The sequence below is a fragment of the Pseudopipra pipra genome, chromosome 13 (genome assembly GCF_036250125.1).
Source record: "Pseudopipra pipra isolate bDixPip1 chromosome 13, bDixPip1.hap1, whole genome shotgun sequence".
NCBI lineage: Eukaryota > Metazoa > Chordata > Aves > Passeriformes > Pipridae > Pseudopipra > Pseudopipra pipra.
Window position 1 is genome coordinate 9,210,738 of NC_087561.1, and position 19,798 is coordinate 9,230,535.

At 49.2% G+C, this 19,798-nt stretch overlaps 2 protein-coding genes across 2 annotated transcripts; one reads left to right on the forward strand and one right to left on the reverse strand.

Moving 5' to 3' along the window:
- The first annotated feature begins 463 nt into the window (after positions 1–463).
- On the forward strand, positions 464–11,852 carry NKRF (NFKB repressing factor). The gene is made up of 3 exons (XM_064669918.1): positions 464–855; positions 4,097–4,218; positions 6,263–11,852. The coding sequence occupies exons 1-3, from the start codon at positions 650–652 to the stop codon at positions 8,260–8,262; spliced, it is 2,328 nt and encodes a 775-aa protein (XP_064525988.1). The 5' UTR covers positions 464–649; the 3' UTR covers positions 8,263–11,852.
- UBE2A (ubiquitin conjugating enzyme E2 A) lies at positions 10,610–19,781 on the reverse strand. Its single transcript, XM_064669923.1, has 6 exons — positions 19,467–19,781; positions 19,057–19,137; positions 18,918–18,943; positions 13,575–13,664; positions 12,450–12,538; positions 10,610–12,058 (listed from the first exon to the last, which is right to left on the reverse strand). The coding sequence occupies exons 1-6, from the start codon at positions 19,508–19,510 to the stop codon at positions 11,930–11,932; spliced, it is 459 nt and encodes a 152-aa protein (XP_064525993.1). The 5' UTR covers positions 19,511–19,781; the 3' UTR covers positions 10,610–11,929.
- Positions 19,782–19,798: the final 17 nt, after the last annotated feature.

Genomic DNA, 19,798 nt, shown 5'->3' on the forward strand with positions numbered 1-19,798 from the left:
TTCGGGGCTCCCGCCGGGGCCGGGGCAGTTCCAGACCGTCACGGGGGAGTCAAAGCCCGGCGGGGACGGTGGTCGGCAACGCCGGGGGCAGGGCGGGACCCGCGGAGAGACGGAAGAAGGGAAGGGAAGGGAAGGGAAGGGAAGGGAAGGGAAGGGAAGGGAAGGGAAGGGAAGGGAAGGGAAGGGAAGGCCTCGGGACCGTCGGGACACTCCGCCGGGGCTGTCCAAGCCCCGCCCCCTGGTCGTGGCCCCGCCCCCGGTCTGACCCCGCCCCTCCCTCGGCCGCCGGCAGGGGGCGCTGTGCCCCGTGGCGCCCGGGCCCCGCTATGGTGTCGGAGTCTCGCGGTGTCTCGCGCGACCGTGACGCGCGGCCACGTGAGGCGGTGCCGGCCGGGCCGCCCTGCTCGGCCCCGCGCGAGTGACGGGACCGGGACGGGGACGGGGAGGCGGGGGCGGCGGGGCCGCGGCGGCACCGGCACCGGCCAGCGGGGCTAGGGGGGGCGGCTGAGGCCGGGCCGCGCCCGCGCTCCCCGTTGGCCCACAGCGCGCCGCGGCCTGGTCCGCACGTGGGGCCTGGTCCCGCCGAACGCGCCCGGGCCCGGAGGGTCCGCGCCCCCGGCGGGGTCCGGCGCCGCGGCCTCTGCCCGCCATGGCGCCGCCGCCCGCCGAGCCGCAGCCGGAGGCGGTGCCCGAGCCGGCGGTGGAGCAGTGGCGGCAGTACAACGAGACCGAGCGGCAATGGGCGCTGCGCCGCCGCTTCATCCTCCGACACCTGCCCGCCTACCCCGGCGCCGCCATCGACAAGCTGCTCGCTCTCTCCGTGCTCTGGACCAACCACGTCTTCATGGGCTGCAGGTGAGCCCCGGGGGCACCCCCGGCGCGGGGTCAGCGCGGCTCGGGGGGTCCCGCCTCGGGGCAGAATTTGGAACCACCCCCGTTGGGAGAAGGGGCTCAGGCTCCCGTCGCGGCCGAGTCTCGGCCCCAGCTGCCTTCTAAGAAATAACGGCGGAAGGGCTGAGGTGGAACGGGTTGGTGCGGGAGAATTCAGCTCCTTGACAGTTTTCTTTGCTCGGATATGCCCGTGTTTGCATGTGGAGGGAAGCAAGCTGCTGGAAAAGTTAATTTGTGTTTTGAAAGTAGTTCTTGATGTCCCGCCCCCAGGACTCGTTAAGCTGGTGGTGCTGTGCTTTGTCATTTAAGTGAGCAGTTTCCCTCTGCGCGTAAAGCAGCCGGTACAGTGCCCTTAATTCTCGGCTTTTCTGGGAGAAACAGGCCTGTGGGATGAAAGCAGTCCTGTATCAGGATTACCAGAATCCAACCGAACTGGAGATGTGCAGAAACGACACCCACGTTCCGACCGACACCTCCGGTGTTGCGATTGTTTTTAAGTGGACGTGAGGCTTTAAGGGCAGAACCAAGTGCTTAACGACCAACTTCAGCAAGCTGTGCAGTGACAGAGGAGCTTGTGAGCGCTGAGGGCACATAACTGACTTTGATTACTGTTCCGTCCCGGAGCCCTGTGGGGGGAATACTTTGTGTCATTTGTACAGAGACGAGTCAGCATCCTTAAATACAGATCTGCCTGCTCCCTTGTTCCTTTCTGGTTCAAGTACTAAACTGTTCTGGTCTGCAAGCACCGAAATTAAACATAATTTTAAAATAGCTTCCAATTCCCAAGCTTGAGTAGTATGTTAAAATTGAGAATTTATTCTTAAGAAACAGCCTATGTGGACCATCAGCTCATGTTAATGCGTTTGTGTGTTGTCTTGGGGGGCCTTTTTTGTGCCAGTGCTTTTGGGAATTGGTGCAGTGATACAAAGTGCTGCTAACAGAAGTGAGTGAACAACTGTGTGTGAAGAGCTCAGATCCCAAGAACTGATAGAGTTTAAGCCTGTAAGTGCACATACTGTGCCTGATGATCATCTTCACCTGTAGCTCTCAGGGGAGATGCAATTTGGGCAGGATGGATGTGGAGCCATTACCAGTGAGGATGTTTCCCCATGCTGTGCTCAGCCGGGAACACACAGCAGGGGAACATGCTGGGCTGTTAAAGACAATTCCAGGTTTGCTTAGTATTGTCTGGGAATGGGAGGGACCTGCAGCGTTCCCTGGAACTGCCTTTTGCTGCTTGGGAAGAGCTGTTATTGCTGTATCAAATGAATAGCTTCAAAGTTTGGGGGATTTTTGTTTTCTCTTTAAGTTTGCTGGTTGATTTTTGAGTTGGTGGGGTTTGGTTTTTGTTTTGTTTTGTTTTGCTATTGTTGATTACTTCCTGGCTGAAGACAACCTGTTTGTCAGAGTAAATACAGATCAAAGTCTTTGCTGATGAAATCTGAGTGAGTGTTCTGCTGGGAGGTGATCTGGAGAATGTCCAGAAGGCTTAGAAAACACGGTCTGTGAGGAAGGAGTTAGGTAGAAGGCTCCATTTAGTTTAGAGGTGGATGAGAGAAGATATTTGTGTTCTCAGATATGTTCAAGGTGGCTGCAGAATGGGGTAGGAGGAAGCATTGTGCTCTACAGCTACTGGGATCAGAGTAAGGGGTAATGTATTAAAAATCACACCACGGAGACTTCAGTTAGGCACTGGAGGCATGGGATTCCTTTGCCTCCACATGCAGTTTTCAGAACCTGAGATTGCTAAGGCCAGGTTAGACAAACACATTGGGACTGGTTGATTTCCCTGCCCCCCTGGCAGAAATCTGAGCCCCAAAGGTCTCCATCCTTTGTGAAGAAGAACGACACATGTCAAATCTAAGCTGTTCTTGCACCCTGCTGGAAAGGAGCATTGTCCATCATGGGTAATGGCCTCTTCCCTGTAAGCCAGAGAGAGGAACAGAGATTCCCATCCCTCTCCCTTTCTGCTGCAAGAGTGAGGGTGTCACCACTGTCTGCCTCCCTTTGATCCCTCCTGACATTTTCTTCCCCTGCACAGTTCCACTGCCTCTCTGCTGGGGGTTGAGCTGTGCTGGGACTGCAGGAGTGTGTGCTCAGAGTTCTCAGCCAGGAATTTAAATGGATCTAATTTCTGCCTGGCCCTCTAAATCAGGAGCAGGAAGGGCATTTCTTGAGTGGAGGATGAGTGGATTTCCAGAGCCCTTGAAACACTAGTGTTTAAAAGCTGGTGCAAGTTATTGCAGCACTTCATGACACTTGTAGGCTCCTGTCCATGGGTGGTGACCTGATGCTTTCTGACTTTGGAAGGTGAGCACACGTGGAACAGGCACAGCATTGCTTGTTCTCCATTCTGAACCATGGGGTGAAGCTCTCAGAGGCTGCTTTCAGGCCATGATTGTAGGTTATCCTTGGATGGAAAGGTTTAGGGTTTTTTTCCTGTTCAGCTTCAGTGTGCAAATAGCTTGAAATCATGTGACAGATCCCCAGAGCAATGGCGAACTGCGCTGGTTGGGGCTGTAAGGCCGAGAGCGATGGGGCTGGAGAGGGACAGGGCTGTGCCGTGCAAGTCCCGCCTGTGCAGAACCCCGAGTGCTGTGGCAGGGTCAGGGTTTGCTTGGGGCGTTACAGCCTCCTCACCTCCATCGTGGCTCAGGGATCTGAAACATTTTGGTTACAGCACCAAGCCAGAATTTAGTCTGGCTTTTTAAAGAGTGGTCGATGAAGGCTGAGCAGTGCCTCTGTCACCTGATCTTCGTGTTGGTGATGTGCAGGCTGTGGCTGCTGCCCCACACGGGACTCCAGTGCCAGCCTGAGCTCCTGAACTTAGTTCACTGAAGCTGCTCCTCCTTCTCCACATCCTGTGTTCCTTAGTGCTCCTAGTAGCTCTGCCAAGTACTGTATTTTGTCAGATAATGTATTTAAATTTCAGTGTAGAACACTGTCAGTGTGGTGGCTGCATGGTTTGTTACTTACAAGTGAGCCCCCTCAGCTGGTGTGGGGCTCTCTGTCCATGCTGGACTGGCCATGGCAGGGGGACAGTGCTCAGCTCTGCTCCAGCAGAATCAAGGGAGTGTCTCCCTTGCACCAGCTGCTGTGTCCCAGGCAGCCTTAGTTCTCGTTTTACATAACAAAAGCTCGTGTGTGCATGTGTGTGTTGCCCGTGGGACCGGCTCTCAGGTGGTTTGCTGTTGGATCCACACAGATACGGCGTGCAGGTCATGGAGAAGGTTCTCAAGATGGCCGAAGGCATCGACATCGGCGAGACGAGGAGCTACGAGTTGGTTCCCAGCAGGAAGCTCAAGAGACACCGCTCTCCATCAGACAGTGAGTATTTGTGCCTGTGTCAGGGACCCCCTTCCCTGTCCCTGTCTGGTGGGCATCAGTGGGAGTGTGGGGAGGGCAGTGACAGCCGACATGGCAAACTGGGGAGATGTGTCCATGATGCGCTCTGCTCTGTGCAGCTGCTCCCCCTCCTCTGCTGTGTGCATAATTCATGCAGAGTTCTCTCTTTGCTTAGGAAAATGCCATTTTTCATTTAGATTATCAGGTAATTGGTTTTCTCTAGGGATAGTGTTGGAAATCGAATCTGTGTAATGAAATCCCTGTGGGGTGGTGTTCTAACCCAAGGAGGGGCTGTACGTGTATGTGGAGATGTGGAGTTCAGCTCATTGATTTTGAGTTATGACCTGCCTGGAGAATTGTTGGGAGGAGGGGTGAGATGATGTCTAGTTTTTATTTTGTTCTTTTTAATTCCCTACTGGAATGGAAGAGTCCTGCCTGTGTCAGCCCAGTCCCATGGGCGCAGGGATCAGTGTTCCAGCTCTAGCTTTTCCAGTGGAGGAAATGCAGCAGGCAGAGGAGGCTGGCAATTCAACAGGCTCTGTCTGCTGGCTTCTCTGCAGCACCTTCAGAGCTGCCTGCCTTCCCTCTGGAGAGGGGTGGGAATTGTGTCCCTGTGTGTGGTGTGGGTGCAGGCAGGCCCTTGGGTCAGCCAACACTGTGGCTGTGTGCAGCACAAATGTGTGTGTCCTATGTGAAGCACAGGACTCCTCTAGGCTTGGATATAATCCCTAACTCTGCCACAGTTGCTTCCCTTACTTTGGCAGCCAGCAGTCTTTCTGTGCTTCCATGGGCCAGCTGTAAAACTGAGATAAATACTGCTTTTCTCCCATGTTTTGACTGTCACAGGCAGCAGCTCTGAGAGGAGGGTTTCTCTATGTCATGTTGCACAGACAGCATAAAGAGCTGTTCTGCTGGCAAGAGCCTTTAGGTGCTGCTGCAGTGCAACCATCAAAATACAAACAGAGCAAGAAATGGAAATGTTGCCATAATTCATCAGAACCGATGAGCAAAGGATTTAACGTGTGTGTAAGAGCTTTGTCACCTGATTTAAATAGGAAGGAGGGGCTGTTTGTGCTGTATGCAGAGCACTGTTTTCACCTGCAGGGAGCTGGGCCATGATAACCATGCTCTGGTGGTTGATGTCTAGACAGATGTGCTGCCTGACCTATATTAGGGCTGCACACGTTGGCCCTGGATCAGGCAGCATTTCCCAGCACTGAGGTGGCCTTTTGCTCCCCCGATGAAATTACACACATGTACCACGTCAGCGTGTGGGGGCTAAATCTTTCACAGAAGTCTTGTATAACCATCTCTTAGATGTTACATATTTGCTCATCAGCTATTTGATTCTCCTTTTCTGCAGTCACTGTGCATGTCAAGATAGTCTGCCTCATTAGCATTTCTTCTGGTGAAGGAACAGGAGGTCTCTCAGTAACATATAATGGGGCCCCCAGCCACTGCAACTTGGGCAGATTTCTCCATGTTTGGTGCCCTTTAGCCAAAAGCAATTACTTTGACAGAAAATGTCAAAGCCTGTAACAACCCTGTGTGTTTTGGAAAGGAGGGTTCAATCTCACTGTGTTCCCCCTCAGATGAGAAGACCTGAAGTAGTTTATCTGAGATCATTCCACAACCATGCAGCAGAGTCAGAGCTGAGGCTCTGTCCTGCTCTGGTGTTCTGTCTTGTAGTTTTACTTGTTTTAGTAGCTTTTAATGGATTAACTTCAGAAATTACTGGATGGGTTCAGTGGGCAGTGCTGGGGGGCAGCATCATGTAACAAAATAGGTAAAGATTTTTGTGTGGTAGTTGTGAAGGTGGAAATACCACTGTAGTGACCTGCACAAGAATGACTGGTCGTCTTTGATCAATTGTGAATGTCTTTGGAAAGAAACCTGTTGGGTTTTGGCTAAGGAGTGGGAATCCTGGTTCAGAACCTGCAGGCTCCTCCTGGAGATCTCTCTCTGAAAACATTGCCTCCCTGTCATGCACGTATTGGTAACTGTGTAATTTTCTTCCATTTCCTAGGTCCAGAGCCAGAGAAGATTCCTGAGCCGCCCAAAAAGGTGGTCCCCAAGTTCCGAGTGCGACCACGTTTTGAACCCATACACTTTGTCACCAGTGCTGAGAAGGATGGCAAGAAGGACAGTTCTCTGGATAACCAAACGCAGGAGGTGAACCAGGAGGCAAATACAAACAGCATGGCACAGCCAGCTGAAAACTGTACAAATTCTTTTGCGAATGCACGGGACGTGGATCCCCAGCTCTCCAGCACAGCTGGGTTAGGCTTTACAGGCCCAGCAGCAGCAGCAGCACCAACAGCCAAGAGGGCTGTGAATAGTGTGGACTCTAACACAAGCAGCTCATTGCAGGTTTCTGTTTCCCCTTCAACTGCCCCGTCTGCATCAGAGACTTTCCCTCCGTCAGCAATAATGCTGAAGCAGAGCTTTATGGAGAAACTGTCAGCAGCTGTCTGGAAAAATCTCGCCAACCCAGATGCAAACACTGGGACTGATAAAATTAACTTCACGTATCTTTTGACACGTTCGATTCAGGCATGCAAGACAAATCCTGAATATATTTATGTTCCTCTGAAAGAGATCGCCCCTGCTGACCTCCCCAAGAGCAAGAAGCTCCTGACAGATGGCTTTGCCTGTGAAGTGCGATGTCAGAATGTCTACCTGGCCACTGGCTACGCCGGCAGCAAGAACGGGTCCCGGGATCGAGCCGCGGAGCAGGCGGTGAAGCTGCTGAAGAAGTCCGTGGAAGTTCGAGTTGTCCAGCGGAAGTTCAAGCACACCTACCACGAGGACCTGGTGGTGTGCGAGGCGGGCGTGTGTCGCACGGATTTCCCTCCTGCTCTCAAGCCTCACGAGGAGTTTGTAGTTGCCAACAGGGACTGTGTCCCACTGCAGCCTGGTGCTGAAGCCGTGAAAGGTTCTGCCAATACCAACAAACACTGGACTAGTTTTGTCCTCACGGAGAACGCCAGTGACGCAATAGGAATACTGAACAATTCTGCCTCATACAACAAAATGTCTGTTGAATATAAGTACGAATTGATGCCCAACCGCTCGTGGCGGTGTCAGGTGTATCTCCAAGATCACTGCCTGGCCGAGGGGTTTGGCACGAAAAAGACCAGCAAGCACGCAGCAGCTGAGGAGGCCCTGAAAATCTTGCAGAAGATGCAGTCAAATATAGCATCCCTCAAAGTGACCCAGGTGCAGAAAGTGGGCTGCTCGTCGCGGGGCTCCGGGAGGAAGAAGGACCTGAAGGACCTGGTGATCTATGAGAACTCCAGCAATCCCGTGTGTACGCTGAACGACACCGCCCAGTTCAACAAGATGACGGTGGAGTACGTGTTTGAGAGGATGACAGGCATGCGATGGAAGTGCAAGGTGATGCTTGAGGATGAATTCATCGCAGAAGCAGTTGGAGTGAAGAAATCTGTCAAGCATGAGGCAGCAGAGGAAGCTGTGAAAATCCTCAAAAAGACTCAGCCAACTGTTGTTAATAACCTGAAGAAAGGCACCGTCGAAGACGTCATCTCCAGAAATGAGATCCGGGGTCGATCAGCAGAAGAGGCTTTCAAACAGAAGATCAAAGAAGACAACATTGGGAACCAAATTTTAAGAAAGATGGGCTGGACAGGCGGTGGCCTAGGGAAAGATGGTGAAGGAATTAGAGAGCCTATTTCAGTGAAAGAGCAGTTTAAAAGGGAAGGACTTGGGCTTGATGTAGAAAGGGTGAACAGAATTGCTAAAAGAGATATTGAAGAGATCATTCGAAACTATGCACGCTCAGACAGTCACATTGACTTGACTTTCTCTAGAGAACTGACCATGGATGAGCGGAAGCAGATACATCAGATAGCCCAAAAATATGGTCTTAAAAGTAAATCCCACGGGCAGGGACACAACAGATACTTGGTGGTGAGCAGGAAGCGGCGCAAGGAAGATCTGTTAGACCAGCTGAAGCAGGAAGGCCAGGTTGGGCATTATGAGCTTATCATGCCCCAAGCAAACTGAGGTGAGGTGTCCCCTTAGACCAGAGACTGAGCTTCCTGGACACTCAACTAAAGAAAGAGATGCTGCATTTTTCTTGTGGGTAATAATATCATCTTTTACTTTGGCAATATAATTTCTAAAATGTTGTTAGGCGTTTAGAACCGACCGAGTTCTGTTCCAGTACATTAGCACAACCCAAAAGCAGTAGTGCAGTTACTGTATGTGTCTTTGATATTACTTGTTCCTTCACATTTTAATAGTTTTGTAATAGCAAACACACATGTCCAATGAGAAGGAATTTGACATCATTTAAAATCATAGGTCCATTATTCTTTTTGAACAAGGAAGGAAAAAAAAAAGCCTTTTTTTTTTTTTAATAATTAAACAAAGGAAATGCAGTCTGGGGGCATAAACCTGTATGTAAAATTGATATTAATGACAATAAAGTTTTATTTCTGGAAAAAAAAGGATTTGTCACACTTTGTATAAAAAAAGTGTGAAAACTCTGTTTATTCTTGAGAAATACATGTATTGAGGTCTTGTCTCTGCCACGTGTGTATGTACAGTATGTAAACCTTAACCAGCGGTACAGTTTTATTCATAGATTTCTACCCCGAGTCTCCCATTCTGAGAATCACCGAAGGCACCTTCGTGGCCAGCGTATTGGACTGAGAGAATTCCAGCGCCTTTCTACCTTGGAGAACTGCTTGACATGTGCAAATGCCATGGTGAAGTGTGAAATGTAAAAACTGGAGGTAAATGCAGAGCCCACGCTCAAAGATGCTCATGTAGCTTGTGGGGACTGTTATATAACTTATTTTTTTACTTTGAATATCAGCTCTTTAATCCTGAGCAAAAACAAATCTGTGCCTGATTATTTCTCTGCTCCATCCCTGCACCTGTGCTTGTGCCTGTCGAGGGCGATTCACCAGTGACCTTGTGGCCTTGCTCTGACCCCTGTGTGAGTGTGGCAGCTCTCCAGGAGGCTGGAACGCTTCTCTCCGTGCCAGGGAAGCAGGCTGACCTCTGGCTGTGCTGCTCCGCCAGCAGCACCACAGGACACGGTGCTCTGTGAGCCTTGGAGAACATTCACTTCATGCTTGGGGAGCATAAAGGTTAGGAACTGGCCTTGGAAGAGCCCAGAGTCAGGCGTGCTGGTTTTTCTGTCAGCAGTGGTTCTGTACTGCTGTCAGTCCTCATGCAGTGTTTTTGTTTGTTCTCCTGTTATTGTGTCTCAGCTCTTGCCTTTGGTTTTCTGCTGTCTGTATTTGCCACGCCATCCTCTACCTTTTTTCCTCACCTCCTGTTCTGTTTTTAAATACTCCCAGTGCTTTTTTAAATACTCCTCTTATCGCTGAGGCAGGAGCTCCTGGTGATGTGTAGTTAGAGGCATTTTCATCCCTGCAGGATGCCCTGGCAGGTGAGACTCGCTCAGGAAGCGGAGTGAGCATCCCCTCCTCTCCCTGCCTGGCTGCAGCACAGCTTCTGCCAGCTTGGACTGCTGAAGTAACAACTTGCTGCTGCTCTTGCTGTAGGAAAATAACGTGGCAGTTAATTCTGAAAGTAGATTGTTTTTTTCATTTTGTTTGGGTTTTTTTGTGCATTATTCCTTTTCTCTGGTTCTGAATTCTGCTGTCAAGAATGCTGGGCTCTAGCAGATGGTGCTGTAGGAGTGGAAGAAGCCTGGTACTTTCTAGGGAGATATTCCTGCAAGCAGGAGTGAAGCTCCCCCTCCCTAACTCGGGTGTGCAGCAGGTCTTCAGAGCTTGCTGATGCCAAGAAAAGCAGTGAGAGCACCACTGGTGTTCTGGATGAAAAATGCCTCTTTTGGGAGAGGTGGGGACTGGCTGTAGGTCGGGGTAGTGGGCCCGTGTAGCCTGTGCAGGGCAGGGTGTTGCTTTTCCTGCCCCAGGAAGTGGCCGTGACCCATCTTTGCTGAGCACGGTGCCCGTGCAGGACCTGGAGTGCAGGTGTAGGTTTGGCTGGTGGGGCAGCACCTGTGGGAGCAGAAGAGCAGCAGCCCCACCCTCCCCTGTGAGTCTGTGCAGTGTCAGGGCTGGGGAGACACCACGGTTATAATGAAGGCCGTGCATAAAGGCCTTGCCTGAGCAAGCAGTGAAGGTGAGATTGGTGTTTCTGCAGCTCATTTCTGGCTGCCTTGAGTCCACTCTCTTATTTTGGTGGGTTTTTTGTGCCTATCAAGACAAACACAAGAATGGAGGGACTGCTAGGAGGGCTCCTGTGACCTTGGAGTGACTTGGCCCTTCCAGCTGCTGCCCTGAGTTGGAAGTATGTCAGTGCTGGAGCTTGATCCCACACCCAACTGCTGCCACCCCAGTTAAATAAGCACAGTTATACACTTCTTGCCTATTTATACAATAAGCACTAAGGTTACACTTTATTTACAACTTTTGAAAAATGTACAGTTTCTTACATGGGTTACTTGTGCAAAGTTATACTTTTCAACTAACAGACCAATGTGCACACAAAAGACACTGGAACAGTGGACAACACAATTGTAGGTTCCATCCCACACTGCTGCTTAAGGTTCTGTATCCAAAGGTACAAACTTGCCTTACAAAAAAAGTGAGTCTGGACTTACAAATGTTTTTTTTTTTTTTCAGAGTTGAAAAAATACTTTCATAAAACTGAAGGGAACAAACTCAAGCATGCAGCAGTAGCTCACACAAACCACGCGGTCATCTACAAAGAGCAGAAACTGCAGAGACTCGAGTGCCTACCCTGGACTTAATTCAAACTTTCCACAAGACAAAGTTAGATCCCAAAGAACTTAATCTTTCTCAACTAAATATAAGAGGCAGGAGAAAGATACCAGAGGAGAGTAATCCCACAGCTGAACAGGTCATGTTTTACCTCTTCCTTAACATGGAAGGCCTTTTGCTGAGTACCACACCTCTACCTGGTTTTGTCCAGTAATGCCTCGGTGACAGGACTATAGAAACCTACTGACATTTCTGTAGGCATGTCCTTTAAAATAATAATAATAATAATAAAAAAAAAGGGCTTGTTTCTTGCCCTCAGTAAAGATCCAAGTACCACAGCTGAAGTGATTTATGTAGATCTGTACATAAATCTTGCATGTGAAGTGCAGAAGTAACAAGCATTCCAGGGTCTTATTAAATCTTTGAATTGAAATCAATTGAAGAGTTCATTTTTTTAACATGAGTAAGGAGTTGATAAACCAATACAAAAAGGAAACAGGTTATTTCTTCACTCAATACTTACAAATGCAGTGGGGTCTAAACCAATAGTAGGGGAAGTGACCAGCCTGGACACATCAGCACTTTAGTTAATATCAGTTAAAAAATGTGTATGTATATAAACATCCCTTTTATCAAGCTACACATAAGCATCACTGTGTATAACACAATTACAATTAAAAGCTTAGTGTACACTACAGAAATGCACAATACTGCCCTAAGACTGGAGAGGGACCACAGAAAATGAATTCAGCATCAGTAACTCTTTTGCAAGTAACCCAAGTACAGAACGTTTGACTTCAAAGTGGGTGCGTTCTGATGTCCAAGGAGAAGAAGCTTCAGCAAGGGAGGGTGGCAACAGCACAACAGCTATTCTGCTTGCAAAGTAAATGCTAGGAGGAAAAAGATGACTCGGACACTTTGTTTATTTTCCTCATCAACAGAGTGTTCATTTGCATCATCCTGGGTCAACAGTCACGCCAGCTCTGTTCTACTATTGCAGAAACCCGTTTTTCATATTCCCGCTTATTCTCTTGGTATAGCTGAGCTGCCTGGCTGTTTGCTGGACTGTTCGGATTTGGCTCATCCAATAGAGACTGTGCAAAGAGAAAAAGATCCTTAGGCATTGCAAAGTACACAGCTTTCCAACGTGTCCTGTAAACTACCCACTCTAACCAGAGCAGAGAGGTTAGTCTGGGTGCAGCACACTGCACTCCTGCACCTGGAAGGCACCACAGGCTTTGGCTACACTGGCACTGCTCAGCACAGGGGACTGTGACAGCCAAGCAGTGCATCCCTGGGCGGGTCCCTGCAGTGCCCACCTGTGTCACTGCCCAGCCCATTTACACCTGGGAAGGATTCACACTGGGCCAGTATCAACATACAGCTGGTATACTGACTCTTGGGAGAGGGAAAAAAAATTTTCCTGAGCTGTTTTTGTCAAAGCATCCTAATTTCATTCCACCTTTTCATGCAGAGTTCTTTTACCTGTATGGATGTTAAGATGGAGGAGACATCGTAAGTAGGACTCCAACGATTCTGAAGAATATCCAGACATATACTACCGTCTGCATAGACTAGAAAAGGTTCAAAGAGAACAGCTTAAAACAGAAGTTGTACAGCTACTGCCTTTTTCCTGCTATTGCCTGATGCTGAAAACCTACATTCAGACAGACACTACAACAGTCCATAGCATCTGACAGACTGCAATCCAGCCAACAGGCCTGCAGGTAGGAAGTGGTGAAGCTCCTCACCAACAGCTGCCTGAGGTATTTAAACTCAACCCTCTACCATCAAACTTCTCTGTCATTGTAACAACCACTATAGAAAACCACAAATAGCTTTTAAGGCAAAAAAACTTCAGCTACCCAAAAGTGAACCAAGTAAAGAACAGCAGCAAACAGTTTTTTACACTCAAGGCTTCCCCAAGAAGTCTCTACATCAGTCAGAGTCCAGTCACCTTCCTCACAGCAGCTACAGGAGAACCTTCCCTCCCTGCACTGTACCCACTCTTGCACATTTGAAAGTGTCAGGTATTTCTTCACAAAGCTGATATTTGTTTGGAGGCCAGGGATACCTCTCCAGCTTTAGTTACCAAGGAAGGGGATTTATTGAACAATCTTACTGTGACTAGCTATAGTGGAGAGTAACACTACACTTCGTGGTATATTGCTCTTACAGGGATTTTGGGAAGAGCTGGAAGTCAGCTGCATTCAGCAGCATCACTATGCTGTATCTACAGTACAACAGATAGAAGTCCAAGACACTGCTATTTAAGTACAAAACATTCTTCTGTAAGGCTTAACAACAGGCAGTTGAGAGTCTCATCAGTACTGTGCTATAACGCCTGAAAGTTAAGAGGCTCTTTTATTGCCCCTTTCATTTCAAGCCTGAGCACTGCTCATGTATCCATCCTCATCAAAACTACATGGGCCCACACTGGATTTTGCTGCCTTATTAGATAGGGGAAACTTATATAATAATTAGACCTTTTTCTAAAGCAAGCTATAACAACAAAAAAACACCCCAAAACAACAAAATTCCTCCTCCCCCCCAAAACCCCTACAACCCAACAAAACAGAAGTAAAAGCCAGGCATTGTGTAAGTACTTACCATTTGGATGAAACATTTTAGAGACAAATCTAACAGTAGGTGGCTTATTTGGGTATTCTTCTGTGAATTCTATTGTAAGCTTGAAAGTTCCTGGAGTTGAAAGAGAGATAAGCAACCTTTATTTGACAAGAATTTACACAAGGGATGAGTAAGTAGCATCCCTGCACAACACACATTGATACTATTGTGCTCACACACGCATGTTGGACATGGAACACAGACTGGGCAGCCCTACAGCCATTCCTCTACTCCCTTGGAGTTAATCATTAGCGCTGAAGTCCCAGACAGTGCTGGTACAAGAGTATCTCCCGTGACTTCTACTGCCAAAACCACCAACCCAGTCAAAGGGTCTGTGTAAGGAATTAAATCTGCCCATGAGGTTTTCTTTCCCAGAGCCCAATCCCTGCACACTGTACAAACAACACAAGTGGGTGTATAACCATCTGCGTAACAGCCGGGATTCGGTAAGTCCTATCTATGGAATGTGCTGTCATGACAAGGACCTTCTTATTTATTTTCTCTGCATTTAAAAAAAAAAATCATGTTTCTCAACAACTGTGAGGTAATCAGATCTTATTGCAGAAAAGCAGTATTGAATGCAGCATCCAAATCCAACAATTCAAAATAAAAATCTCACCATTTATTTCACACTAACTGGTCTTCCTTGGAGAAAGACTGATTAAGCAGAAACAGAAAACTGCAGCTGAGTCCCACTCCAACGTTTTAACAGCCTGCACCAACGTAAGTTATTTTAGCCCTCCTCAGGCTGTGACAATCTGAGAATAAGAAGTCTGTCAACTAAGCTGCACACATATGGGTCCAGGGGATTAAGGACTGCTCCTGATTCAGATGGATAACTAAAGAACTCACACACTCCACTGCAGACCCTGAGAGCTTCTCCTAACCACGATATCACCTGAGAGCAACCAGCCCAGGCAGCAGCTTAGGAAGGGCCTGGGTATGCCTGGAGAGAAATCTCTGAAGCACCTTCATATAAATATACAGCTCTTCTGCAGGAGGACTGCACCTTACAGTAGGAGCTGTAACAAGCTGCCAGGGTGGACACACTGCCTTTTTCAAAAGGAATTCTTATGTATCAGTGAGAGGTCAAGTTCCCTCCACCCCCCCCCCACACTCAGTGTCCTTGCTTCCTGCTGCGAGGGAGTTTTCCAGCACTAATATAATGAAGTTATTCCTTTCTCTGGCTGGCAAACATGTGCCAACAACTGGTAGCCAGAGAAAAAAATCCCCCGCCCCCCCCCCATTTTCTTTTCAGATCAGCAAGGACCTGCAGTATCTCCCAGGGACTTCTTTCTTTGTAAGGAGATAAACTGTAACACTGAGTGGCAAGAAATGAAGGTCATTGCTTTGACGTTCCAGTTTGCAAATGAAGACACAGCACAGATGCCTCAGTGCTTTCCCTACAGCAGTGGGAAGTCTCAACACCCTAAAAATAAGTTTTTGCATGTTTGTTTTTTATTAGCAGCCTAACAACATAAGAGCACAAAGCCAACACCATGCTATCTTAATGTGAAACAAAAAAACCCAGAACAATATAGTTAAGACTGTTCAAGCTAATGGAAGTCTGCAGTGGGGCTTTCAAGCTTTACCCCAGCTAGTCCAGAAGCACAGAGCCAGGTCTGAGATCAGTTTGCAAGCCAGTACTGGGAAGTTAGTAACAACTTCTACCAGCTGCAAACATCAGGTCAGGGCTGCTTTTCCTTCCCTACATGGTGACAGTCCCAAGCAATGCTGGCCTTTTAGAACCAAATGCTTAGAGATGTGATTCTGAATTTCAGAGATTCCCTGCCCCAGTTCTGGTTCTCAGTACCTCCTCCTGAGGAAGGAGGAGTGACTAAGCAAGCAGCAGGCTGAAAACTGAGCACAAACCATCACAGGGTAGAGTTCAACAAGCACACTTGAGCCAATTAATGCTGGTCTGGAACTCTGCCTGAAGTGGGAGCAGAAGGGACAGACAAGACAGCCCAAGGGCAGTAACGGGCAGTTTGGTCTTAGAATCTATTTAAAACTACTGAAAGAAAGGGAAGCTTTTGTCTCACCAGAGGCAGGACAGCATTACTTTAAACACAAATCTGAGCGGGGGGCAGACAGTGTCCAGCTGGAGTATCTCCCTACTCAGATTTCCACACCAGGGCCCAGAGTGGCAATGGCTTTTTGGAACAGCTCCCCAGTACACAACACCTCGTTGCTGAGCTTTAGTAAAGGACAAATCCAGACATCTGACAAACCAAAGTCCAACGGTCACTCACACTGAAAGCCAACACGAGTCAATCAGGTATCACAACACACACTGCTGGGGATGAGGCCTTTGGTGTTCAGTCTGTCACTAATTTTAAAGCTTTCAACTGGTATTCCTCACAATTTACCCTATACAGCCATTTTTAAAACATAAATTATCACATTCACTGTCATTATTGATATGGGGATCATCACTGAGGAGAAAACAAACATTCTCTTTTCTCTCCTGTACTCACCTTGTTGATCGGCTTCTCCTGCCTCAGGATTTGAGTCTCTGACACAGCTAACAGAAGTCTCTGCACAACCCATCTGCTGGCCCCAGCAGCCCCCCAGAGCAGAGCCTGTGCCCCTGCTGGGCCCCCTCACTGCAGGCAGTGAGAGCAGCCCCTCCATTCCACTGCCCACAGAGCAGGAACAATCTCTTCCGCTCCCGCATGAGGATACACGATCCATATTCCACGAGCAAGGAACAAACCACAACACACAAACGCCCTGCCTTCTCTGTTCAAGCCTCCTGCATGACGACAGCAAGGCAGGATACTACAACAGCTGTATTACTTAACTCTCTCCAAGCCAGGAATCCTGCACTGACCACATTATTGTCATCCAGTTTCAGAGAAACAGGCCTGAAAGACTGGGAGAGCCTGGGCTTCCACGGCTGTGCCAGCACTACCACTTTAGATGCCACACACATATAGATTCTTAGAAATGTGGTGAAAGGCAGGATAAATATCCCCAGGGTACTACTGCAGACACCTGCAATCGAATCTCTTAAACGAGAAGATGGAAGTTATGCTGCTGATCTGAATTAGTGGTTGTTCCTAAGCGGAGCCAGCCTGAACACTGAGTTGTGAAAACACCCTCCAAAGTCTGGGGGTGGAGAAGGAGGGATGTTAGCTGCAGTATGTTGCACAGCAAGTAAACAAACATGTTTGAACTTCGGGTTTTCAGTCCAGACACCTCAGAAGCTGGGACTGGGGAAGGGCCTCAGCAGAGGGAGGATAAAGAACAGTAATTCTCACGATGCTGGAGTTATACACTGGTTTGAACAAAAATCCCAAAATTTCACACGCTACTTTCACAAGAACAAAGTATCTGAAGTCTTACAGCATCACCAGAAAGTGCCTAAAACCAAAAATACAAAAGCAACTTCTGAAGCACTGACCTCAAAGGCTTCATGAGAAAGATTACAGAGTTTCAGTGTACCTTTGACTCCCAGGGGCCTGCACAGTTACAAAATAAGCCCAAACCAGCATACTGTTAAATTAAAATTCCCTTAATTTTACCTACATTAAGCTGGACTGCACCTGGACTGCACTACCATTATCTGAGCTGTGCTACTCTACTCACTTAATGGAAAAGCACAGCTAAGGCACCAGTAATGCCATATCTCCAGGCACCACTTAGTGTTTTGTTATCTAGCACAAGGTAAGATATGTCCAGAGAAGAGGAGATAAGCAGATATCCTGCAACACAAGACACATCTGTTTTCTTGAGCACAGTGTGAAAACACACACTTTGCTATGAAAAGAGCAATCCATCACACACTGAGATTACAAGATCAACCAAAGCAGGACAGCAGCAGCCTCAAGCATCTGCCTGAACCTCAAACTGCTGCAAGTCCCACACGTCCTCAGCATCTGAGATAAAAAAATGATGCTGCCACAGAAAGCACAGAGGAAATCAATATGTCAGGGCTCTCAAAAGCAGTCTTCAACCTTCTGCAACTAAATGGAAATGTATGGAAAAAAACCCTTATAGCATCTGTTAACCACACACTGAGCTGGAAGAGCCTGAGCATGGTAACAACCTGCATTTTAGCACACTGCAAGGAGACAGCTTTCTGCTCCAAACAGTGAATCACTCCATTAGCAGCAGTGCTCCAAGAGCCTAAGCAGCTCTAGCAACCCTCATAGAAGTTTAAGGGAGCCTTCTTTAAAGGTTACAAGATGAGATAACAAAATGTATTTAGTCTATCTGTTCTATAATACAATGTTATGGAACACTTAAGTTCTAAACGTTAGACTGCTGAAGCAGCTACTACAGCAAACAACTAACCAAATACATTAAAAAAAGTAACTGGAATCTTTGCAGTTTTCTTAGGCTCGAGATATGTAAAATCTTCACAGAGAAAAACAATCTGCAGTTTAGAGGCATGTCCACAGGTGCTACCTCCGAGGATAAACAGAGACATGGGAGTTAGCCAAGAACAACATAAAAGAGTTAAGGAATTTTTCCTATGCTTTTGTCATGAGTCACGGAGATCTAAGATTAATTATAGCCTGCACTGAAAATATCTTAAAAAAAATGCATCGCTGATTTCAGTTAGACAGTATTTCGTGTCTAACAGGTTTTCACAACATGCTGAAGTATTCATACAACACCTGTAAATCTATCAAAGGCAATAAGGCCAGATGGAAACTACAGGTATGTTACCAGGACCTATTTAGTCAGCTTTTAGAGTTAAAAAGTCCTTTTAATCTTAAGCCCTGAATGATAACAATTGTAGCAGACTGAAGTAAATGCCAAAAAAAAACCCCAACCCAACTGTTCTGAACTTCCTCAAACATGCAGCCCATTTCCTACTTCAGCTGACTCACATTGGGACTTACTCACAAAACACTTCCAGCACCAGAAAAGAAACACAGAACTCAAACAAAAGACAACGGTTCTATACCAGGATTTTGATGGTTCTCCAAATACGAGTGTCCCTAAAAACACAGTCCAGGGCTCAACAGAAAAGCTTGAAGAGCCTTAAAATGTTACATTAAATTAGGTTTAGGACAGCCAGACTTCACGACTACAAGCAAGACCCTACAAGCTAATCTGTCTATCTCAGTAAATCAGCACAGCAATCTAAATCTACATCAGTTTTTGGAAGTGGGAATAAGGGGAGGAAAAAAAAAAGGGTATTTACTTAAGTCAAGCACACGGGTGTGCGGTCAGGTGAACGTGACCCATGCCCCCCCTCCACCCCGGGCCCACACCTGTTGCAGAGTTCACGGCAGTGACACCAAGGCCGTGTCAAACCGCACCAGTTTTACCCCCAGAACGCCAACCACCAGCCCCACACGCCGCACTTACCGTCCTCGAAAGGGGTCCCCTCGGGCCTGGAGGAGGGAAAGCAAAGCACAGCGTTACCCCGCGGGCAGCCCGGCTCCGACCCCCGCGCGGCGGCCGAGCGGCCCCCGCGGCCCCGCCGCCCCTGGCCGCGCCGACTCACCCGAAGATGACGGCGTTCCACACCATGATGTTGTTCTCGGAGGGGGCCCCGCTCACCCCGGCCGGGGGATCCTCCTGCAGCCTGCGGGACACAGGGACCGTGAGGGCGGCCCCGCCAGCGCCGTAACCCGGCCCGGGGCTGCGCAAACGGCGTAACCCGGCCCGGGGCCGCCGCCCTGCGCAAACACCGTACCCGGGCCAGCGGCTGCGCCAGCAGCGTAACCCGGGCCGGCGGCGGCCGCGCTGCGCAAACGGCGTAACCCGCGCCGGGCAGCGCCGCCCGCGCTACGCCACCAGCGGAGCGCGCCCTGCCCCGCCGCCATGTTGTGCTGCCCCCTCCTCCCCCGCCAGCGCTGGGCCCCTCGTCCTCCTACCGCCCACCCCCCCACCCCTTCCCCTCGGCCTCGGTACCTCTTGAAGTCCCGCATGAGGCGCCTACGGGCCGGAGTGGACATGGCGGGCTGAGGGTTATAGCTCAGGCATACACTGCCGGAAGGAGCGCGGGGCGCCGGGCGCGGTTCGAGCTCCGACTGAGGCGGCGGCGGCGCTGACCGACAGGAGCGATCGCAGCCTCTACCACTGCGGCGGGCGCGGGGGGGAGCCTGAGCTGCACCGACTCCTGCGCCGGCTGCCGGACGGTCCCGGGATGTACCAACGGCGCGGGGGGGGGGGGGGCGGAGCCGGATGTGGAGGAGCCCCCGGCCCAGCCTGAACCACCGCGGCGCGGGCGCGGGGGCGGCGCC